This window comes from Filicampus tigris, chromosome 15, assembly GCF_054856515.1.
Source record: "Filicampus tigris isolate MCC_2025a chromosome 15, RoL_Ftig_1.0, whole genome shotgun sequence".
In the NCBI taxonomy this organism is placed as follows: Eukaryota; Metazoa; Chordata; class Actinopteri; order Syngnathiformes; family Syngnathidae; genus Filicampus; species Filicampus tigris.
In genome coordinates, this window is record NC_141231.1 from 7,723,324 (window position 1) to 7,741,836 (window position 18,513).

General features: G+C 39.8%; 1 protein-coding gene across 5 annotated transcripts in view; it reads left to right on the forward strand.

Annotated features, from left to right (window-relative positions):
- The window catches only part of sema4d (sema domain, immunoglobulin domain (Ig), transmembrane domain (TM) and short cytoplasmic domain, (semaphorin) 4D), a 49,972-nt gene that overhangs the window by 14,699 nt on the left and 16,760 nt on the right, over positions 1–18,513 (forward strand). For 2 of the 5 annotated variants that reach the window (XM_086053491.1, XM_086053492.1), the window contains exons 2-3: positions 2,041–2,155; positions 9,843–9,900. Coding sequence is in view for 3 of the 5 variants with exons in the window: in XM_086053488.1 (XP_085909614.1) it covers positions 2,118–2,155 (38 nt within the window). In the remaining 2 variants the exon portion in view is untranslated. Of the gene's footprint in view, positions 1–6; positions 117–2,040; positions 2,156–9,842; positions 9,901–18,513 lie in introns of those variants that run through there. The other 3 variants (XM_086053488.1, XM_086053489.1, XM_086053490.1) reach the window with 2 other exon arrangements.

The window sequence follows — 18,513 nt, forward strand, 5'->3', positions numbered from 1 at the left end:
TAGACATCTACATGCTGCTTCCACCTGTCCCGTGCGCTTTGTTTTGGAGATGAGCAAAGAGAAAAGATGATCGCTTTTATTTCTCTTAATACAACAAGTATTGAAGACTGAAAAAGGTTTGAGCAGATGAGTGACGATAACATTATTTTTGCAAAACTGTCTGATTGATGCTTGTTAAATTGTCAAGACAAGAGCTGTTGTCTGTTGTTTTGTTTTGATTTATTAATTAATCAAAATCAATCAATTTATTAATCAATCACAGATCAATGACTATGTTTTCACAGAACTGCATCTGGCACATGTTTAACAGGCGAAGAGAAGCAGTCTGCTGGCAATTTGTTTTAATGGGCCCAAGTGCCAATAATCTTGGCTTTTGAGCACAAGAGGGACAGTTATTTTCAGTGAACCGAGTCTTATGTGCTAGCAAGACGAGAGCTGTTCGCCATGCTATGCTCGCGGGCCCGGCGGCCATGCGCTATGCTTGCGACCAGCGAGTGAGCGCCGTAACTTCGCTCAAATAATTGACCACTCGACTCAGTACAACTCTTACAATTAAATTATATTATGCATGATAACCCTATTAAAAACCCGTGGATGGAGCCATGGTGTACAAGTAGAGGAGTTCTTGTCTTTGACATGCTAGCAGTAGTTAGCCTTATCCGACACCGGCATCGCACTCAAGGTAAAATCAAGCAAGTAAAATATGAATGGACTACGGCAATAATGAGTTCGCTAAAAAGACGGTTGGTCAACGATGATGTATGCACTGCAAGAGAGTATTCGTTCACTTACATTGGATGAACATTGAATGAAGGCTAATATATGTCAACAACTGCTTTGGGCATAATGCAAATAAGCATTTACATTGCACTGATGGAGGACAAACTGCACATTACACTACACAACGGTGTACAAAAAACAGTTAACTGTTATTTAAAGAAAATGTTTAAAACAAAATCAATAATTATCAATATTGACTGATATGAAATACTTAGATTGTGACAGTTTTTCAAACATTTCTCAGCCCCTCTAAGCACATTATCTTTAAAATGGAGTTTATTTAATCTTAATATCGACCAGTTTATTTCACTCTTTCAGAGTTACATTGACCTCTTATTAAAGGTTAAGTATTATGTTAAAATAAAATAACCTAAATGTATTTTTCTTCGAGTCATTATTTTCAATAGTTGGAAAAAAAGGAAAAAAAATCAATATATATCGATATTGACCAATATGAAACACTTATATCGTGATATACTTTTCAGTCATATCACCCAGCCCCCGGTGTTCGTATTTTTGTTACTCAGCCAGTGTTGATGGGCCTGGTGGACCTGCTAGAGTTTGGGGTTTTCAAAACAACACAATCAAATCATTTTCTGTTAAAATGCTCAACAGATGTTTACTACATCCCAATTGCAAGTCATATGAACAGCAAACATTGTTAATATTTGCCCTTTACCTTTGTTCGATCACATTTATGAATTAACTAATTAAAAAAAAAATTAAATGTAGTTAAAAAAAAAAAAAGAAAGTCCCATAACAGTGTGTTATCATCATGAAGAGAAGGTTTCTGATATGCCTTGGGTCATTTAAAAAAAAAAAAAAAATTTAATAAAAACTGAGCACCACACAAGGGTTGCTATTAAACGAAACGATCATCAATCTGTGACATCAGTACTGCGTGATCTTTTTTTTTTTTTTTTTTGCATCAGCATTTGCCCTGTGTGTTCTTTGATAGCAATTATACTGTTTGCTTTCTACCTCAAGGATTACTTCTCTCTGTTTAGCTAGCTGGCCCACTGAGTGAGGGGCTGCGTCAGTCTCCACGGTAACAGTATCCCATAGAACTTGTCTCTGAGCGAGCAGGCCTCATCAGGGCAATTGTGAGCCACTGAAGCATGTCTGCTGAGTTTGGAATCGTCTCACGGCCTGATTGTCATTTTGTGTATATGAATAATCACAGTGGAAGGAATTTCAAGCGTGATAAGGCAATTTTTGCTCTTAACTAACCTTCTTTTCTGCTTTTTTTTTTCTTGGCAGATTGGCGTTTTGAGAGTCCTCCGCCACATCCTCAACCCGTTTTAATTGTGCCCGTGGGAAAGTGAGAAGACGTTTTAATGAACCACTACACGCTAGTCGACGCTATGAGCGATAAGTAAGTGGCGTGTCCTCTTCATGTAAGTGTCTGGCTGTACTCTGTCTAGCCTGTTTATTCAATGTGAAAGTAAGACATCCATGCAGTGTTGCTGCTGTGGCTCAAGCAATAACACTCCACTCGCTCTCTGGGAAGTGTTTTTGGAGTGTTCCAGTGCACCACCACAGGGGTACATTGGGGTGAGGGAGTTCATAACACTGAGGAGTAAGTGGTTATGGTTGTGTGTGTGGGAGGGGGGGTGGGGATGACTTTTTTTGCCCCATCTGAAATTGTATGACATTTGCACGGAGGCTGATTTGCATTTCTTGTTACCACTGACAAAAGAACCAGTTGAAGGCCTTTGAGGCTTTGTTACAATAAGTTATTTTCCTTGAAATTGCCTCACCATTAAGTTCTTTTCATTGTTTTTCTGCTTTCTTTTGTCAACTTTCACTCCATTCCTCCACGTGGGGTTTGAGAATTCAGGTGCGGTAAGCAAAAACAATCTGCCATCAGTGCTCATAATAAGCGGAATAAGCACCAGAGGCCGGTCAGCTGAAAGGGATCTTTGCGAACAACAAGGCCGCTCCTATTATGAGGACAGAACGCAACCTGTTTCTCACAATGTGAACTTAAGACGCACAGTGGAAAATTGGTTGGCACATCTGCCCCGCTGGGCGATATTTGAAACGAAAGACTCACCGTGGCATAGAAGCCGGACTTAATGCATCTCCTTTAAATGCGGCGAGGTTTCCAAGTGCCTGAAAGGTATATAGAGCTCCAAAAAGGTCCTGGAAGGTGCTAAAAGGAGTTGCATTTAGTCTTGCTGCAGTGAGGCTTCCATGCCGCGGTGAGTCTTTCGTTTCAAATATTGCTGGTGGGGGCGCTAGTGGTAGTTGAAGTTGGTAGTCGGAAAGGCTAACGGAAGCCCGTTTAAAATGATAGCCAGACCGACCTATAGGCGATTACTATTTCGTCCGGCCGGAGAAAATGGCAGCTAAACGGACGGTACGACGGGTTACCTCGGCTGTAGGCGGAAGGCCATAAACGGACCGCAATTTTTTTTTAGTAAAATGCCCAGCTCTGCTGATGACCAATATGCCATGACCTTCATTAGCCAATGTTGTCTGAACTTGATTGATTAAAACTAAATAAGAACAACCAGTTCTTGTCCGCTCATCTTCAAAAGCGTCCGAAGTGGAATTACGTGTTGACAGATGAACCGATTAAAAACACGTGTTCAAACTTTTCATTTGTCATGCATAGCTACGTTTAACTGTAGATCATTGAGAAAATGGAAAATCTGTTTAATGAGGTTGTTATCGGACAGCAACGATATAAAGCAGTAGTGTTTAAAAGGGCTGCGCCTGATGATTATTATCGTAGTTGATTTCCCTGTGGGTTTGTTTTATTTTTTTCTATTTTACATTAATCAATGTACCGGATAAAAATTACATTTTTGAATTCCTATCCCGTTATTAAAAAAACAGGACAGTATTTCAAATTTACAGTTCAGAAAATGCACCAGCATAAATTGATTGTTTCAGTTACTAGTTTGGTCCAAAACATGTCAGAAATTAGATAAAAAATTTTGAAAATTATTTTCGAAAGAAAACGCAGATGCTTGCAATTGTCTTATTTTCAATTAACACAAAAGATAGAGAGAAATCTTGAGTATATTCAGTGCTGAGAGGCTGAAATTTAGTTAAACAAGGCCTCTAAACGATTCATCAATCATCAATATACCTGTCAATTTGATAATCGATTAGTTGTTGATTAATTGGTGCATTTCAAGTGTTTAAAAAATGTTAAAGACTCATTTTGTTGCCAGTACATCTGCAGACAATTCTTATCAAAGACAGCCATTACATTTGAAAATAAGAGTAAACAATATTTCATTGAGGCCCCTCTGGAGTTTGTCATTGTGAAGTGAAAGTAAGCGATTATGTTGACGAATTGTGCGTCTCTGATGAAAGGTATCTCAGCAACCGCAGGGATTGAAAAGGAGGGCCCGTCCTTTTTTATTTTGCGCCTGTTACTAGTCTGTCTTGTCGCACGATTATTCAATAGCGAAGAATGATAAATGTTATTCAAAAAGGAAGTGAGGGGAAAAGTTGGAGGAGGTGCCCCACCGCCTATAGGGAACAAAGTCCACCCACCAACATGCAACTACTTAACAGCCATACAAAGGAAAGCAGAAGGGACTTCTTATTTGCTTTCCAATTCGCACAAAACATGCTATTGCTAACAAATGTCCCCTTGTTTCTTTGAAACAAACATTTGCTCAGTGCGGGATATCGGTCCACATTCCTCTTGGATACAAGCATTCCATTTGATATTCTCAGATACAAACTGGCCTGTCTCCAGAGCACCTTTCCAAACAGAGTTGACCTTGCTCATATTTGTCTGTTTTGAACACTTGTATTTTGTGTGGTTTTCACGCATCCACCAGTGTTAAAGCTGTACAGATGCTTTTGATATGAGGAAAGTTTGAAAAGCCAGATTTGCCCCTGTAATCCTCTTCAACTCAACTCCCCTCCTCCCTTCCTCTGTAGTATTTCACTAAACAGGAATTTCATCCACTCTTATAAGTTTTTCCTCTTGAAGTGAATGATTTGTACAGACGACGACAACAACATTTAAACAAATCAAATCATAATCAAATAATAATTGAGCCATGCGTCTTTTTAAAATTGCCAGTGTGGGAGAGTTGACAACATCATTAATAAGATTGTTCCATAATGGGACGACCCTGTTTAAAAAAAAAAAAAAAAAATGTCCTACTGAAGTTTTAAATTGTGACCTCTCGTTTGATCCGATATTGCATACTCCAAAAAACAGGTGACAGTTCATATCCACTAAACCATTAATAATCTTGTACACCATGATCAGATCAAACATAATATGAGGGCATTGCCTATACCAATTGGACTCTGGAACAAATTATTCAAAAATGTGTTAAGCTGAATGGGAAATTTGGTTTTCAAAGTGAAAACAGAGGTCGACTAGCATCACAGTTCAATTGCTGTATGTTGTTTTGGAAAACAACTTTTGGACTATTTTTGTACATTTTGAAACATTCCTCCAGTTGATTGTGTTTAGGGAAGAATGTTAGGGGGAAAAAAAGCAGTAATACTACTTGTATTACTTTTCCCTTGTGCAACTGGACCGTCGCTGTTTGTCCACCAGGAGAATCTGCCTTCGACTCAGTACTGCTTATTCTTTGTCTTCCTTTTGACCAAAACCAAGGCGTTCCTGTCCAGTCCAAGTCCCCTTGTTTCCCTCCCCCACCTGCAGTGATGTCCACTGACAGTGCTGTCAGGGAGCGTGGATGATTATAGATAGGGGGTGGAGCGGTGGATTGCAGAAAGGATAATGTGTGAAAATTTAGAGATGAGGGTGGTGGAGTGACTTTTCCTGGAATGACCACACCATTGCAGGAAATGTCAAGTCTGCTGTATATCCATGTGCTTTGCTTTCTGCATGAGTCAAGAGCACCTCATGTTTTTTTTTGTTTTATTTTTTAGAGAAGCCAGGGATGCAGCTACCCTCTGAACGCATTCCATTCAGCAACTATCGATTTTATCATTCTTAAGTAACGTGATCGATAAAATTCCAAAAAGAAATACCACTTTTTTTGTTTAATTGGAAATCAACATGACTGAAACCATATTAGGGCCGCAGCTATCGAATATTTCTGTATGCAGATCTAATACCGAAATTTCTATTAAATAATCGGTCGGGTATTTGGATAAAACAATCTCCCCATAGATTTTGGTCGATGAGACAAAGTGACGTCAGAACCACAGTAGCAATTTGCCCGGCTAAAACAACTCATTTGAGTAAGCCTGGCTTGTTAAAAAGTGCTCAGTAGGAACAGCAACTGTGTCAGGCTATCAGCATCAAAATGTGCTGAGTCCATCCATCCATCCATTATCCAAACCATTTACGTCTATTAAAATGCCTTTAAAAGTAATCTGACGAGACTCGTCAGCCTTTATGAGGCACTTGAGCGCTGCTAGCCACTAGCGCTGGAGCTGCCGCTAAACGCTGGCAACAGGCACGTACAATACAGTGTTAGCATAATTAAGTCAATTTCTTTAGCACCCTTAATTAGCGATTACTAGACAAGGCTAAGAATAGATTAGCTTTCATGCTCACTTATACACACGGCAGAACAGAATGGCAAGCTGTGATTGTTTTGAGATGCTCAACAGTTGGTCCTGGTTTGCACTCTTCACGGTGGAGACAGTTAAGTCTTGAGTAAGGTCGGAACCTGCTTCACCACAAACACCTGCCTTCAACAAATTTAGATCTAGGGTTTTTTAAAGGATCTTCATAATATAATTCACTTATAGAAAGTCATCAAACATGCTACAACAAAAGCTACGTAATCTTCTATCTAGTACATGTAATTCAAAATTGATTGCAATCGGACCAAAACAATTGAACACATTTATTTTTGATCCTGGAAATGTTCAAAATGGCTACTCCAGTGTTAAAAGGTTGGTTTTCGGTCGTTTGCTCTTTTATGCCAATTCAGCAAATGGAAACCATACATACATACATGCAATGGATAACTAAAATGTTTTGCAATTTTTCTTCACCCATCTGTCTAGTATACACTGGATGAATTTAGTTGTCTTTGAAGACATGGCGCTTCTTGAGACACTTTTTGTGGTTCTACGTACCAGGAGGTGCAACCAAGCCAGTTTTGCCTGGAATTTTGACCTTTTGTGTTATGAGAAAGCCCTCAATGACTTTAATTCATTGTAAGAATCCTGAAAATTGAGAAACACAGAACTCTCATGATTTCTTTTTAAAATGCAAGTGGGCTCTTGAGTCTTGACTGTTTCTTAATTGGGAGCATCATTGTCCCTAGTGGGAAGTTGGGTGTCAAACTGGAGTGACCTTGCTCTGTCATCTGTCATTACATTTCCTACTCACTGAGTTTCTGGAGTGGGAACCATGTGATGAATTAGTTTCGAGTCTGAAGAGTCCTCATTCAAGTCCACGCCATTTCCACTTCCTCTCGGTGCCCTCTCCAGACCTTGGTGTCACCAAAGGGCTCGCACTCAGGCTACGATAAAGACGTATGAAGGCGTGGCTGAATCACGCAGGAAAAACCTCCGCATCGTCTGTCAGCGGGTTTTGTTGAAGCTGAGCGGGTAACAGTCTGAGTGCTTCCTAACCATGTCGAAAGGGTTGTAGCCTTTGACCCACAGCTCATCAATCTCGCACCAATGTCATCATCTCACTCGTCTCAATCGAAGCTGTCAGAGGAGGCCAGGAGGCGCAGGGACTTGTATGGTTTGTTTGTGCTCGCTTGCATCTGTGTTTGGCTTCTTTGTCTGGGCATCAACAATGGAGTGAAGTCTGGAGTGCACACTGAAGGGCTGCGTGGGATAGCTTGTGAGCTAGCTGACCCTGTGAGATTTCACATTATGTATGTTGAAATATTGATAGGAATCAATGTATAATCCAATTGCCGGTGTGTTATTTACCTTAATTTAATTCAGGTTACACTGGAAAGTGTCAAATGAATGATGTTTTTAATTGTTCAGGGCAATATTTGTACACATCGAAACTAGGGATGGGCATTTGACCTTTGAGGAATTTACAGGTGTCAAAACTAATCGTCAAATTATTGATTATCAAATTAATCAACAACAATTTTAATAATTGAGTAATCATTTAGCACCATTGTTTAATTTAAAGTTGTCCAAATCTACTGATGTCAGCCTCTCAACTGTAATTATTCTCAGGTTTATGGAGTCCATCATGAATGCACACTGATTTAACTTTTGCTGTTAATCAAAGTAAGACATTTGCAAACATCTGCTTTTACTTTGAAAAACAATGACAGAACAGAACCAGGGGGGAAAAGGTGAGCGAGTATAACATCAGTCTCTCTGATGTGATATTGCTTAATTGTTGTTTCATTGTTGTTGTTTTTTTAAATCATCAAACAATACCAAATAAACAATAAAATGGTTACTAACCACTAATCAGGGAAAACATGGTTATACACTTTAATGCACAATAAAATTTTACTTGATTAACTCATTCACTGGCAGACATTTTCAGACCCTCTTTTACCCTAACGTTTGAAAAAATTGGAAAGAAATATAAATAATAATTGAATGGCTGAACTGTGAAAAGACAAGTAAATTCCTCAATGGCAGTGAATGAGTTAGTCAATAGAATAATCGATAAAATAGAAGATTCTAAAAATATTCTGAAGTGACAACCCTAGAGGAATTAACAATTGTGATTTTTGAAAAATATTCTATTCAGCAAGAAAGTGTTCCTAACCCTTGTTTCGACGCCATTGTTGTATTACGCAGAATAACACAATATTTATCAGAATGTCTTGTTTCAACTAGTGGGCTTGCATAAAACATATTCTTGAAAGAAATATGTTTGGGTTGACTTCCCCTTTAATGCTGCATTCCTCCATAATACTTTTTGTTTTAAACTCCGGTTTCATTTGCCATAAATGAGAGTATAGCATAATATAGTTTATTTATGCACACATCATAACAAATCTGCATATTTGTTGTTTTCCTATGACCTAAATTCAGTTTGCTTTGTTGATGTGTTTGCCTACCAACATTTGTTACTTTTTTCTAATTCTGAGATTAACGATACACCAGTGGCAACGGAGCCAGAGCCGCAAACAGAATAGTGAAACGAGTAAATATGTAATCCGTTGTTAGCCTGTGGGAATAAAAAACTGGTGTACTTGTGCAAGGAGAAATCATTCAGCGCTGTTGTGAGGTTTTTCTTCTGGCTCAGGGAAGCGGTCTGGTGGAACCAACTGGAAGCAGTCGTGAGTGGATGCCCCGACCATCTGTCACAATGTTTCTGTGCCTCGTTACTTACTGTCACCAAATAATAGAATTCTCCAACTCATTGTCCTGCTGTGGCCTGATGCTTGTATCTAATGATGCGTGGCAACGAGGCTAAAAAGTAAAATTCTGGAAATGATGCTAACTGTGTGAGACCCAATAAACTGCTGTAGAACCTCAAGTCCAGTACAATTTGGAGGTCAACCAAATCATTTCCAACACAACAGAAGTTTGGAGGCATGATAGGTTTAGGGTTAGGTTAGTTTAGCGGATGCTTAGGTTTCATCGGAATGTTCCAGAATCAATTATCCTACCAACAAATTGATGAATAAACGACCAATCGCGGCTGACCTGTTTTCTGTGTCTGAGCCGTGATTGGTCATTGTGAGCAGTTGTGATGTCATTTTCAGTCGACAGAAGACAAAATGGTCGCCCCCAGAGATGGCTAAAAACGAGTGCATTTTGCTACACAAACGCAAAATTAATCAGAATGCCGTGTTTCAACTAGTGTGCCTGCTGGGAACATATTCTTGAAAAAAATGTGTTTGGGTTGACTTCCGCTTTAACTCATTCACTGCCATTGACAAATGTATTTGTCATCACGGTCCAGCCATTCAATCCCAGGAATTTATTTATATTTTTTACAAAAGTTACGGTAAAAGAGGGTCTGAAAATGTCTGTCAGTGAATGAGTTAATAGATTTTGGGTTATGTTCATTTCATGGGTGAATGTGATATTGTGATAATGTTTGGCCCATTGGCCCTTTTCATCATATTTCCTCCACGTCCTAAAAGGTACACATGCACACTCACACCCTCCTGTCTGATCCTCTCTCTCTTCTCGCCCCCTCCGCCTAGCTTGAGAATTTTATAATTCTCCCAGAGGAAGAGCGTCGCATCTTGTAAGGAGCCAAAGGTCAGAAACGTTACTCCTCACTCCCCGTTCTTTTTGCTGTGCTGTGCAGACCGTGACCGAGCTGCTTGAGTGCTTGCACGCTCCAACACGAATAATGCATGCTTGCCCGACCATTCCCCGCCGGACCACCCTTTACTCCTCCCCTGCTCCTGGAATCACCTTGGGGCTTTGCTCTCCTTTCTTGTTTTTACTCCTTTTGCATGACCACACCTGGCGACTTTGATGACATCCTGCTTTTTCCTTTTGGTGGTTTTTGATTGGTCATCTGAAAATAAATAATTTAAAAAAAAAAAAAAAAAAATGAAATAAAAAAAAATGAACATGTTTTTCACAGGACAGCGACGATGCAATCAATACTTTGTTCTGTCACCGTTCTTTGTCTTTTAACCAATTGCCAAAGCCGATCAAAGACGATCTGGTAATTTAACACTTCTGAGTATTTTTCCAGCGCGGTGTGCCGACAGTCGGCTCGACGCCACAACGGGTAAGGGTCGGTCACAGTTGGCCGATGTCGGATTGGTCTATCTAGGCCTTAATTCCTCTTTATCTACAGCGTCATATTGAGAAGCCTTGTTTTGGGGAATGAATTGAAGCTTCTTCAAGTACTGTACTACCAATGAAAATTCTGGCCAGCATAACTCCTTTGATTCCTCTCCCTAATTCACTGCTCCTTATTTATTTACTGTTTTATCCCTTTTTGTGCTTGAAATCCTTTCAATTGCTCCCGACCAAACAGACCATGAGATTCCCTTTGTCGTGCTCGTCTTTGTGTTGTTTGTCCACCCTGTGCTCTGTGATTTTTTTTATTTTTATTTTTTTACTTAAACTGTTGGCTTACCAAATTCAAGAGGACACCCTCCAGGTACTGTGGCAGCCTTTGTGGGTGATGCCATGAGTTTTCACACACAACTCCAAAAGGAAGTTGTTGTCCATGCCGGGCCAGAATTTACCACCATGAAATTAGTGGCCGCTAAAGACTGTTGGGAGAATGAAGAGGGAGGGGAATGAGTGCCAACTGGAAGCAGAGAGGATGATATGTAGGATCATGTTTGCTACTCCTTAAAGTAGCTGGCTGGAGAGTTGATTTGAAGGGTTAATTATGCACTACAACAGGGGCGTAAATGGCCCGTGTGAGCATTTAATCTAGCTCGTCCTGAAATTCTAAAAACAAATGGATTATTCTAATCCGAACAAAAATGTTAAATGTAAGTGGGATGAATCCATTCTCCTGTTCCAATTTTTTTCTCATAAATGACCTCTCTTTTTCTTGTAAAAAGTTGTAACATTTTACATTTTTACAATCACGCATCTTAATATTATGATTTTGCTTGTAATATTCCAATTTTGACTATTCTCGTAAAATTTCGTCTTTGTTCTCATTCCACAGCCGTCTTGAGCAGGAATATAATGTTCCTTTAACATTTTTTTAACCTCGTGAATTATGTTTTATTTTTATTTTTAAAAGCACTACTTTCTTCTCTGCAATAATTTTTTTTGCTTCAGACTTTGTTCTCATATTTTTCCCATCTATTTTTTCTCATTTCGCTCCTATCCCGACAGGAATTAATTTGAGTAAATGGATTAATTTAGTGTCTATTACATTTTTCTCATAATAAAAAATTAAATGTTAATTTCATTTGATTCAACACAAAGATAATACATCTGCTTTTATAGAGCACTACAGAAATCTGAGAATATTTACTGTTGAGAGGCTGAAATTCTGAGGATTTGGACCATTTTAAACTAAACAAGGTCTCTAAAAGATTAAACGATTATTAAAATAAATTTTGATTACGTCATTTGATAATCGACAAGTTGTCGATCAGTCAATCGTTGCACTCCTATATGACTTTACGTCAAATTTCTGTCAAGACTAGTCATGAAAGTCTGTACGATATATTCACTGTATGTTATTTAATAAGGGTGGTGGGCCACATAAGGTCCGTTAGAGCCTTTGATACAGTCCTCCGTGCAATCCTTAAAACAGAATGTCGTAGGAGCTGTTATGGAAAGACCCCAAACCGTTAACCCCCAAATACCAAATTAAAAAACTTGCTTGATCAGTGCAGATTTGCAGATTTAGTATTACCGTTGGAGGACTTTATGAAAACAAAAATCGCCCCTGCCGCACAGTGAGTGAAGTCACCTGCCCTGGACTGCTTGGAAAACAAAACAACCACAGATCGGACTACCAGTCACACACTTGAGACCACAAGGCTTTACAACTAGGCTTTAGCGGCGTCCCAAAATAGGATGGCGTAATGTGCCCCAGAGGCCTGGCTGCCATTATTGTGGCCTCAAGTAAAACAACTTCCAATGAATGACTTGTCTGTGAATGGCGGTTTGCTTGTGACGAGGTTGTAGCCTATTTCCTCCCTTCATTGTTTTTTACACACCAACCCAGTATAGGTGCATTTACTTGATTTGCCAAAAGAACACTTTCTTATACAGTGGAAAGCCTCTGTAGCATGTAAAAGTTGGAGTTTGACAAACTTTTCTGTTTAATGCATCATCGATTTTGAGACGTTAAGTGTTAGCATACTAGGGGTGTAACGATCCGTTTTAGTAGTTATTCGATTTGGATCAAGATTCGTGTTTGCCGAATGGATTAATGGACGATATTGATTAATTTAGAATGATATGATCTGAAATGATTCAGTGGCTTGAAATCAGTTCTGTAACTTTTTAACCAAAACTTCAACCAGTGTGACTGTGAAATTAATTCCTGGATATTGGACTGTTGTTTCTTGAATCAGGTAAAAATCATTTTGGTCATTAAACAAAGATTTTCAGGATGTACTTGCATTCCCTTGCAATAAAACAATGGGGAAAAGAGCTTCATTATAGCTTATTTCAGATATGACTTTACTGGTTCTGCCCTTTTTTTCCTCAGTGATGTTTAATCCCTCTAATAATCCCCCTGTTTGAGTGACCTTAAGGGACCTTAAGGGTCACTCAACTAAATTTGAGCTCTTGACAAAAATTTCCATCACCCCTTATTGAATCAACCTCAAAATCTCACGTCACCAATTGAAAGGTTCTGAGGGCGCCCATCACCTAGTCCTTTATCTGTAATGCTTGCTAAATGAACAATAACTACCAGAAGACTGCATACTCTGTTGCCTATGTAATGAATGCCAGTAAAATGGAGGTTTTTCCTGCAAGATTGCGGAATATGGTCACATTTTTGGGGGTTGTTTTTGCAACATTTATCCAATAATCAGATTGGCACTAAGGGAACAATATCCATGGGCAAGTAAGCAGACTCAGAAAAGGCTCCAAATAATTTTGTCTACTGCTTTCAAATTGCTTTTATGGCAAATAGTGTGGCTGCCTCATCCATCCATCCATCATCTATACCGCTTATCTTCACAAGGGTCGCGGGGCGTGCTGGAGCCTCTCCCAGCTGTCTTCGGGCAGTAGGCGGGGGACACCCTGAATTGGTTGCCAGCCAATCGCAGGGCACACAGAGACAAACATCCGCACTCACAATCACACCTAGGGGCAATTTAGAGTGTCCAATCAATTTACCATGCATGTTTTTGGATTGTGTGAGGAAACCGGAGGACCCGGAGAAAACCCACGCAGGCACGGGGAGAACATGCAAACTCCACACAGGGAGGCCGGAGCCGGGATCGAACCCACGACCTCTGAACTGTGAGGCGTACGTGCTAACCAGTTGACCGCCGTAGCTGCCTCAGTTAGAATTTATTCACTTGTTTTAGATGGACCTCTCTAAAATAGGTAATTGGGATATGATTAGGTGTTAGGGTCGGGACATTGCACACTCACACAGCTGGTACGGCTCAATATATAATTACAGTAGATGTGTGGTGACCTGACTGTATTCACCAAATGTTTAGGCATTGGTTTAGGGTTGTCACAGGGTAAGAGCTTGGGTAAAGGTTTAGAGCAAGGGCAAGGGAATAGGGTTAAGAGTTTAGGGTTAGTGTAACGGGGACAACGAGGGTTGTCGTCAGGACGTTGCACATTCACACAGTAGTTGCGGCTCCACAAATTCACATAATTAGAGGTGTGACGACTTTAGACAGAACTAGCCAAAGCAGACATTAGGTCAGGTGTTAGGGTAGAGTGTTCAGGGTTTTCGACATTGCGCTTTCACTCTTGGCTCAAAAGGACGTACTACTGGACTCTTAACTTGGATCTTTTGTGACTGCCGTTATGCATATGAGTTCATCCATTTGTGCTGTTTGACAAGAAGCAGCAGTGAGTAGACTGCTAACCTTAGCATCTCCGCTAGCTTCTTTTACCCACTTTGCAGATGCTAGTCAAAACTCAAGCTTTTCCTTTTAAATAGAGCAATGACTACAAAGGAACTTTCTGTGCTGCGAAAGGGAGGCACATCACTCGCCCATATGTTCACTCTCCAAAGTTTTTCAGATCCTCCTCGACCATGTGACTAAAGGAAAGGGCGTGTTGTTTTTTAAAAGCCCTTGCCATCGGCATAACTAAATATACCCTTTGCAGGACCTGACCCCTCATTTGCCTTTGCTGTGGCCACCTTAGGTTGACATGCTAGCTACGCCGTGGCCCTACAGCTTGTAATTATATAGGAGGGCTTCCATTTTACATCCTCTGTAATAGTCTGTATAGTGTTTCCTTCACACAGGCTCTTATCCTTTTTAGGTCAGTCATTGATCATTCGGCCACACTTTTTAATATAACCAGGAATTGTTTGATTTTGGCTCCCTTGTGTTCTCTTGGTCCTTGAGGAAAGGCGTGGATTGTATAAATGTACCTCATGGGTTGAACGCAATCTAGTCTGTGATGCTGGTAAAACATATCAAAGCAGAGTGTGGCAATGTTTTAGGGAACGTTAAGTGTTTAGCAGAAATTAACCACTGTGATAAAAATAAGTTAACACTCTTAATGGTATTTGTTAAAACATAAATGTGAAACGCCTGGCTTTTGATCCCAAGTAAGCCATGGTGGTGCGAGAATCTAACATCAAAAGTCTAACCTTTAAAAAACATAGCATTGTCTAATTTTTTATGGGAAGTATCAACAGAGATGGGTATTTTGCTGGTCCATCAGCAGTCAGGGTGCCCTTCCATCATTCGTCAGTCCAGTATTTTTCGTGACAAACTGAATTGTAATAGTCAGTCCGTCAATCCTTCACTCAGTCCATCAGTTAAGTCCGTCAGTTAGTCCGTCAGAAGTCCATTGGTTCGTCATCGGTCCCCGCACAAAAATAAGAGAACTGGGCGTCCGCCAGTGATGGGCTAACGTTCCATCAGTGATGGACACGGTTAGTTATTCACTGATTAAAAACACGCTTCCGTCATTTGTCAGTCCGTCAGTTTTATGAGGTGTCCCGTCATTCGTTAATCATCAAGAAGCTAACATTGCTGTCTACATCTTCGCTCAATGGCTGCTCCTTGTTAAATATGTATCCATCCATGTTGTGTTGTGCAAGTTCCTCATTAAGCTCGGAGGGCGAACTGGAGCCTTTCCAGATTACTTGGAGCAATTGATGAGGTACACTCTTGACTGATCGCCAGCTAATGTAGACAAACAACCATTCACACTAGCGGACAAAGTAGTCTTCAATTAACATAAAATGGACGTTTTTGGAATGTGTGAGGAAACTAGAGTACGCGGACAAAACCCATGTACGGGAAAACCTGAGCTAAGATTCAAACTCAGAATCTCAACTATCAGGCAACCGTACTAACCACATAAATGTAAACGCGTAAAAGACAAGGGACAGGGAGAACATGCAAACTCCACACAGAAAGGAATGAGCAGAATTCGAACCCAGAACCTTAGAACAGTGAGGCAGACTAGCTAACCACTAGGTCACTTGTGGTTACCAGCACTGTCACTACAGAAAATGTGTCTTATTATGCTAAAAAGTCGAACCAATGCTAAATTAATCCTTTCCTATTGGTTGAAATGAGGTTTGGTGAGATTATGTGGCAGTCCAAAATTTGTCTGACATTTAAGGCATATTTGACAAGCTATAAGGCATACGACTGTATCTAATCATGTAATCATCCAGCCGTCCATCTGTCATCCGGTGAGGTTTCAGTGGATAATGCATCCAGACTGCTGTGTCATCTCTCAGCGGCTGGTCAACCACTAGAGGTCACGCCGGTGCATTTAGGATATCTTTTTACAAGCTGCACACAAATTCCACTGCTCTATCGGTAATTACGATGAGGTATCTTTTGAAACACTAAAATAAATAAATAAATGAAAACACTTATCCACCTGTAGCTACAGTAGTAGTTTCAATAATCGTACGAATGGATGATTGCCAGATGGAGTTGTAAAGCTTGGTTAAGCCTAAATGCTGAGATTGTTAAAGCCTCGGCTGGACTGACAGATTCAGTTCATCATGCTGCAGGGAACTCGAAAGCCGCCGGCATTTGTTTTAAGGCTCTTGATCTATGTGGTCCACTGCCCCCCCATCCCTTAGTTGACAGTATCACGTTCATTGACGTATTGATAGCCAAACTTGCATTTAACGCCTAAATCTGCCCCCTCCTCAACATTTTGTTTCAAGTGAAGACTGCCCTCTTTCTGGGGCATGTTTACTGCACAATTCACTTCTGTATCACGTGGTGATTTTAGGGAGCTGGACGGGTATAATCCGAGGAGTCATCATAAATGTTAGGATTCCCGATTCCCCCCTGGGGTCAGATGAAGGGAGGAAAGCCATATGTGATTCACCGCTTGATCTTGCAAATCCTGCTCATACAATTTGGGGATTTGAGATTTATAATCCAGCTGTTTGGTCAAAGTACATAAAATATTAACTAAGACAGGATATAACAAGTAGAATTAAAAAAATCTTTAATGTATGAGTTTTACTAACTTGCTATTAAACTCCTTAAATGCATGGTTAGGATCGGTCCAGATTCAGAAAACTGGTCAGCCGTGATTGGTCGTTGTGAGCAGTTGTGATGTCATTTTCAGTCGACAAAAGACAAAATGGCCGCCCCCAGAGATGGCTAAAAACAAGTGCATTTTGCTGCTTAATTTATATTCCACAAACGCAAAATTAATCAGAATGCCATGCTTCAACTAGTGGGCCTGCTGGGAACATATTCTTGAAAAAAAAAATGTTTGGGTTGACTTTCATTTTAAAGGTGAAGTCAACCCAAAAATTTTCATTACAAAATTATTTTCAGCTCAGCCAGCAACCAATCATGGCTCAGCTTCAGAAAACAGGTGATCCGTGATTGGTGCCCTGAGCACCTGGGATGTCATTTTCAGTTGACAGAAAGTGACAAAATGTCTGCCCCCTGAAATGGATAAAAAACGGTGGATTTTGCTGCTTCACTCATATTCCACAAACACAATATTAATCAGAATGCTGTGTTTTGACTAGTGGAGGCACATAGAACATATTCTTGTCAAGAAAGTGTTGGGGTTGACTTCACCTTTAAATCACATTTTCTTCATAATTCCATTGCTGTTGAGGTATTTTAATATCGTGTTCATTTTATGAATAAAAAAAATGTATATATATTTTTTAGAATTATATTAAATATATTCAAATACTATTTAAAAAAACTCCAGTGGGTTAAGGTGTTTTATTTTCCTATTTTGTAAAATCACAGTTTTTTTAAAATCACATTTAATATATATTTTTTTAATCGTCCCAATTTTTTTTTTTTTAACAAACCTCACCGAATTTTAATACAATGAGAATGAGGTTCAAATTATTTTAGTTTAATTACTAACTAAATAATTATTTAGTTTCAAATCATTTGTCTGTTTTCAATTGCGTTAGCGCACACTGAAAAAAATGTGCGATCCCAAAAACCCTCGTGCCTATGTGAGAATAAATTGATTTGCAGTCTGTTGGCATGAGGAAGAATTAGAAGCAGTTCGTCTCTGTGGCATTGATGTTGATGCACTGATGCGTGAGCCAGCGAGAGCTCTGAGAGGTTGGCAGCTAGTGAATGTCCAATTCTGTAGCATCCGCCTTTGCTACTCTGCTCTCCGGATGCCCAGAGTCTTGTCTGCATTGCATTTGAAATGTGGGAAGACACCATCTTGGATAATGGGATGGAACAACTTTGTTCCGGGAGCTCTCATTGAAAAAAAAAAAAAAAAGAGTTTGAACCACAGTCAGGCATGACATAATTTAAGATGTTTGAAAATCTCACAAGACTCTGCTCATCTTGTGAGATTCAAACTTGGTAAACATTGAAAACTTTGGTCAGCTTTTCCTTTTGATGATACCATTGAATGAGACCAGAGATGGCCAAAGAGTAAAAAATGGAAGGGAAAACATGAAATAGAAAATGTAAAATGTATTAAGTGGTATGATGCATGCCTCGTGTCCATGCTTCACAGTGTAACGACTTCTTTTTTCTTTTTTGTCCGAAACACAAAGACAAGTTGTTGTTGTTTTTTAAATAAAAACAACACAAACACCAAATTGTAGAGTTGCATTGTTTTCCATTGGACAACAACAATGGAATGTGAGCCCCTACGACCATGCAATTCTTATTCTTTTCTTGCCAGGATAAGATTGTATTTATGGTGGTTCAATTGGTGCATCTATGGTAATGAAAGATGTTGGCCCCGCAGTAGAGGGTCTGACATGCCCGTCGTTCAGGACAATTTCAGCCACTT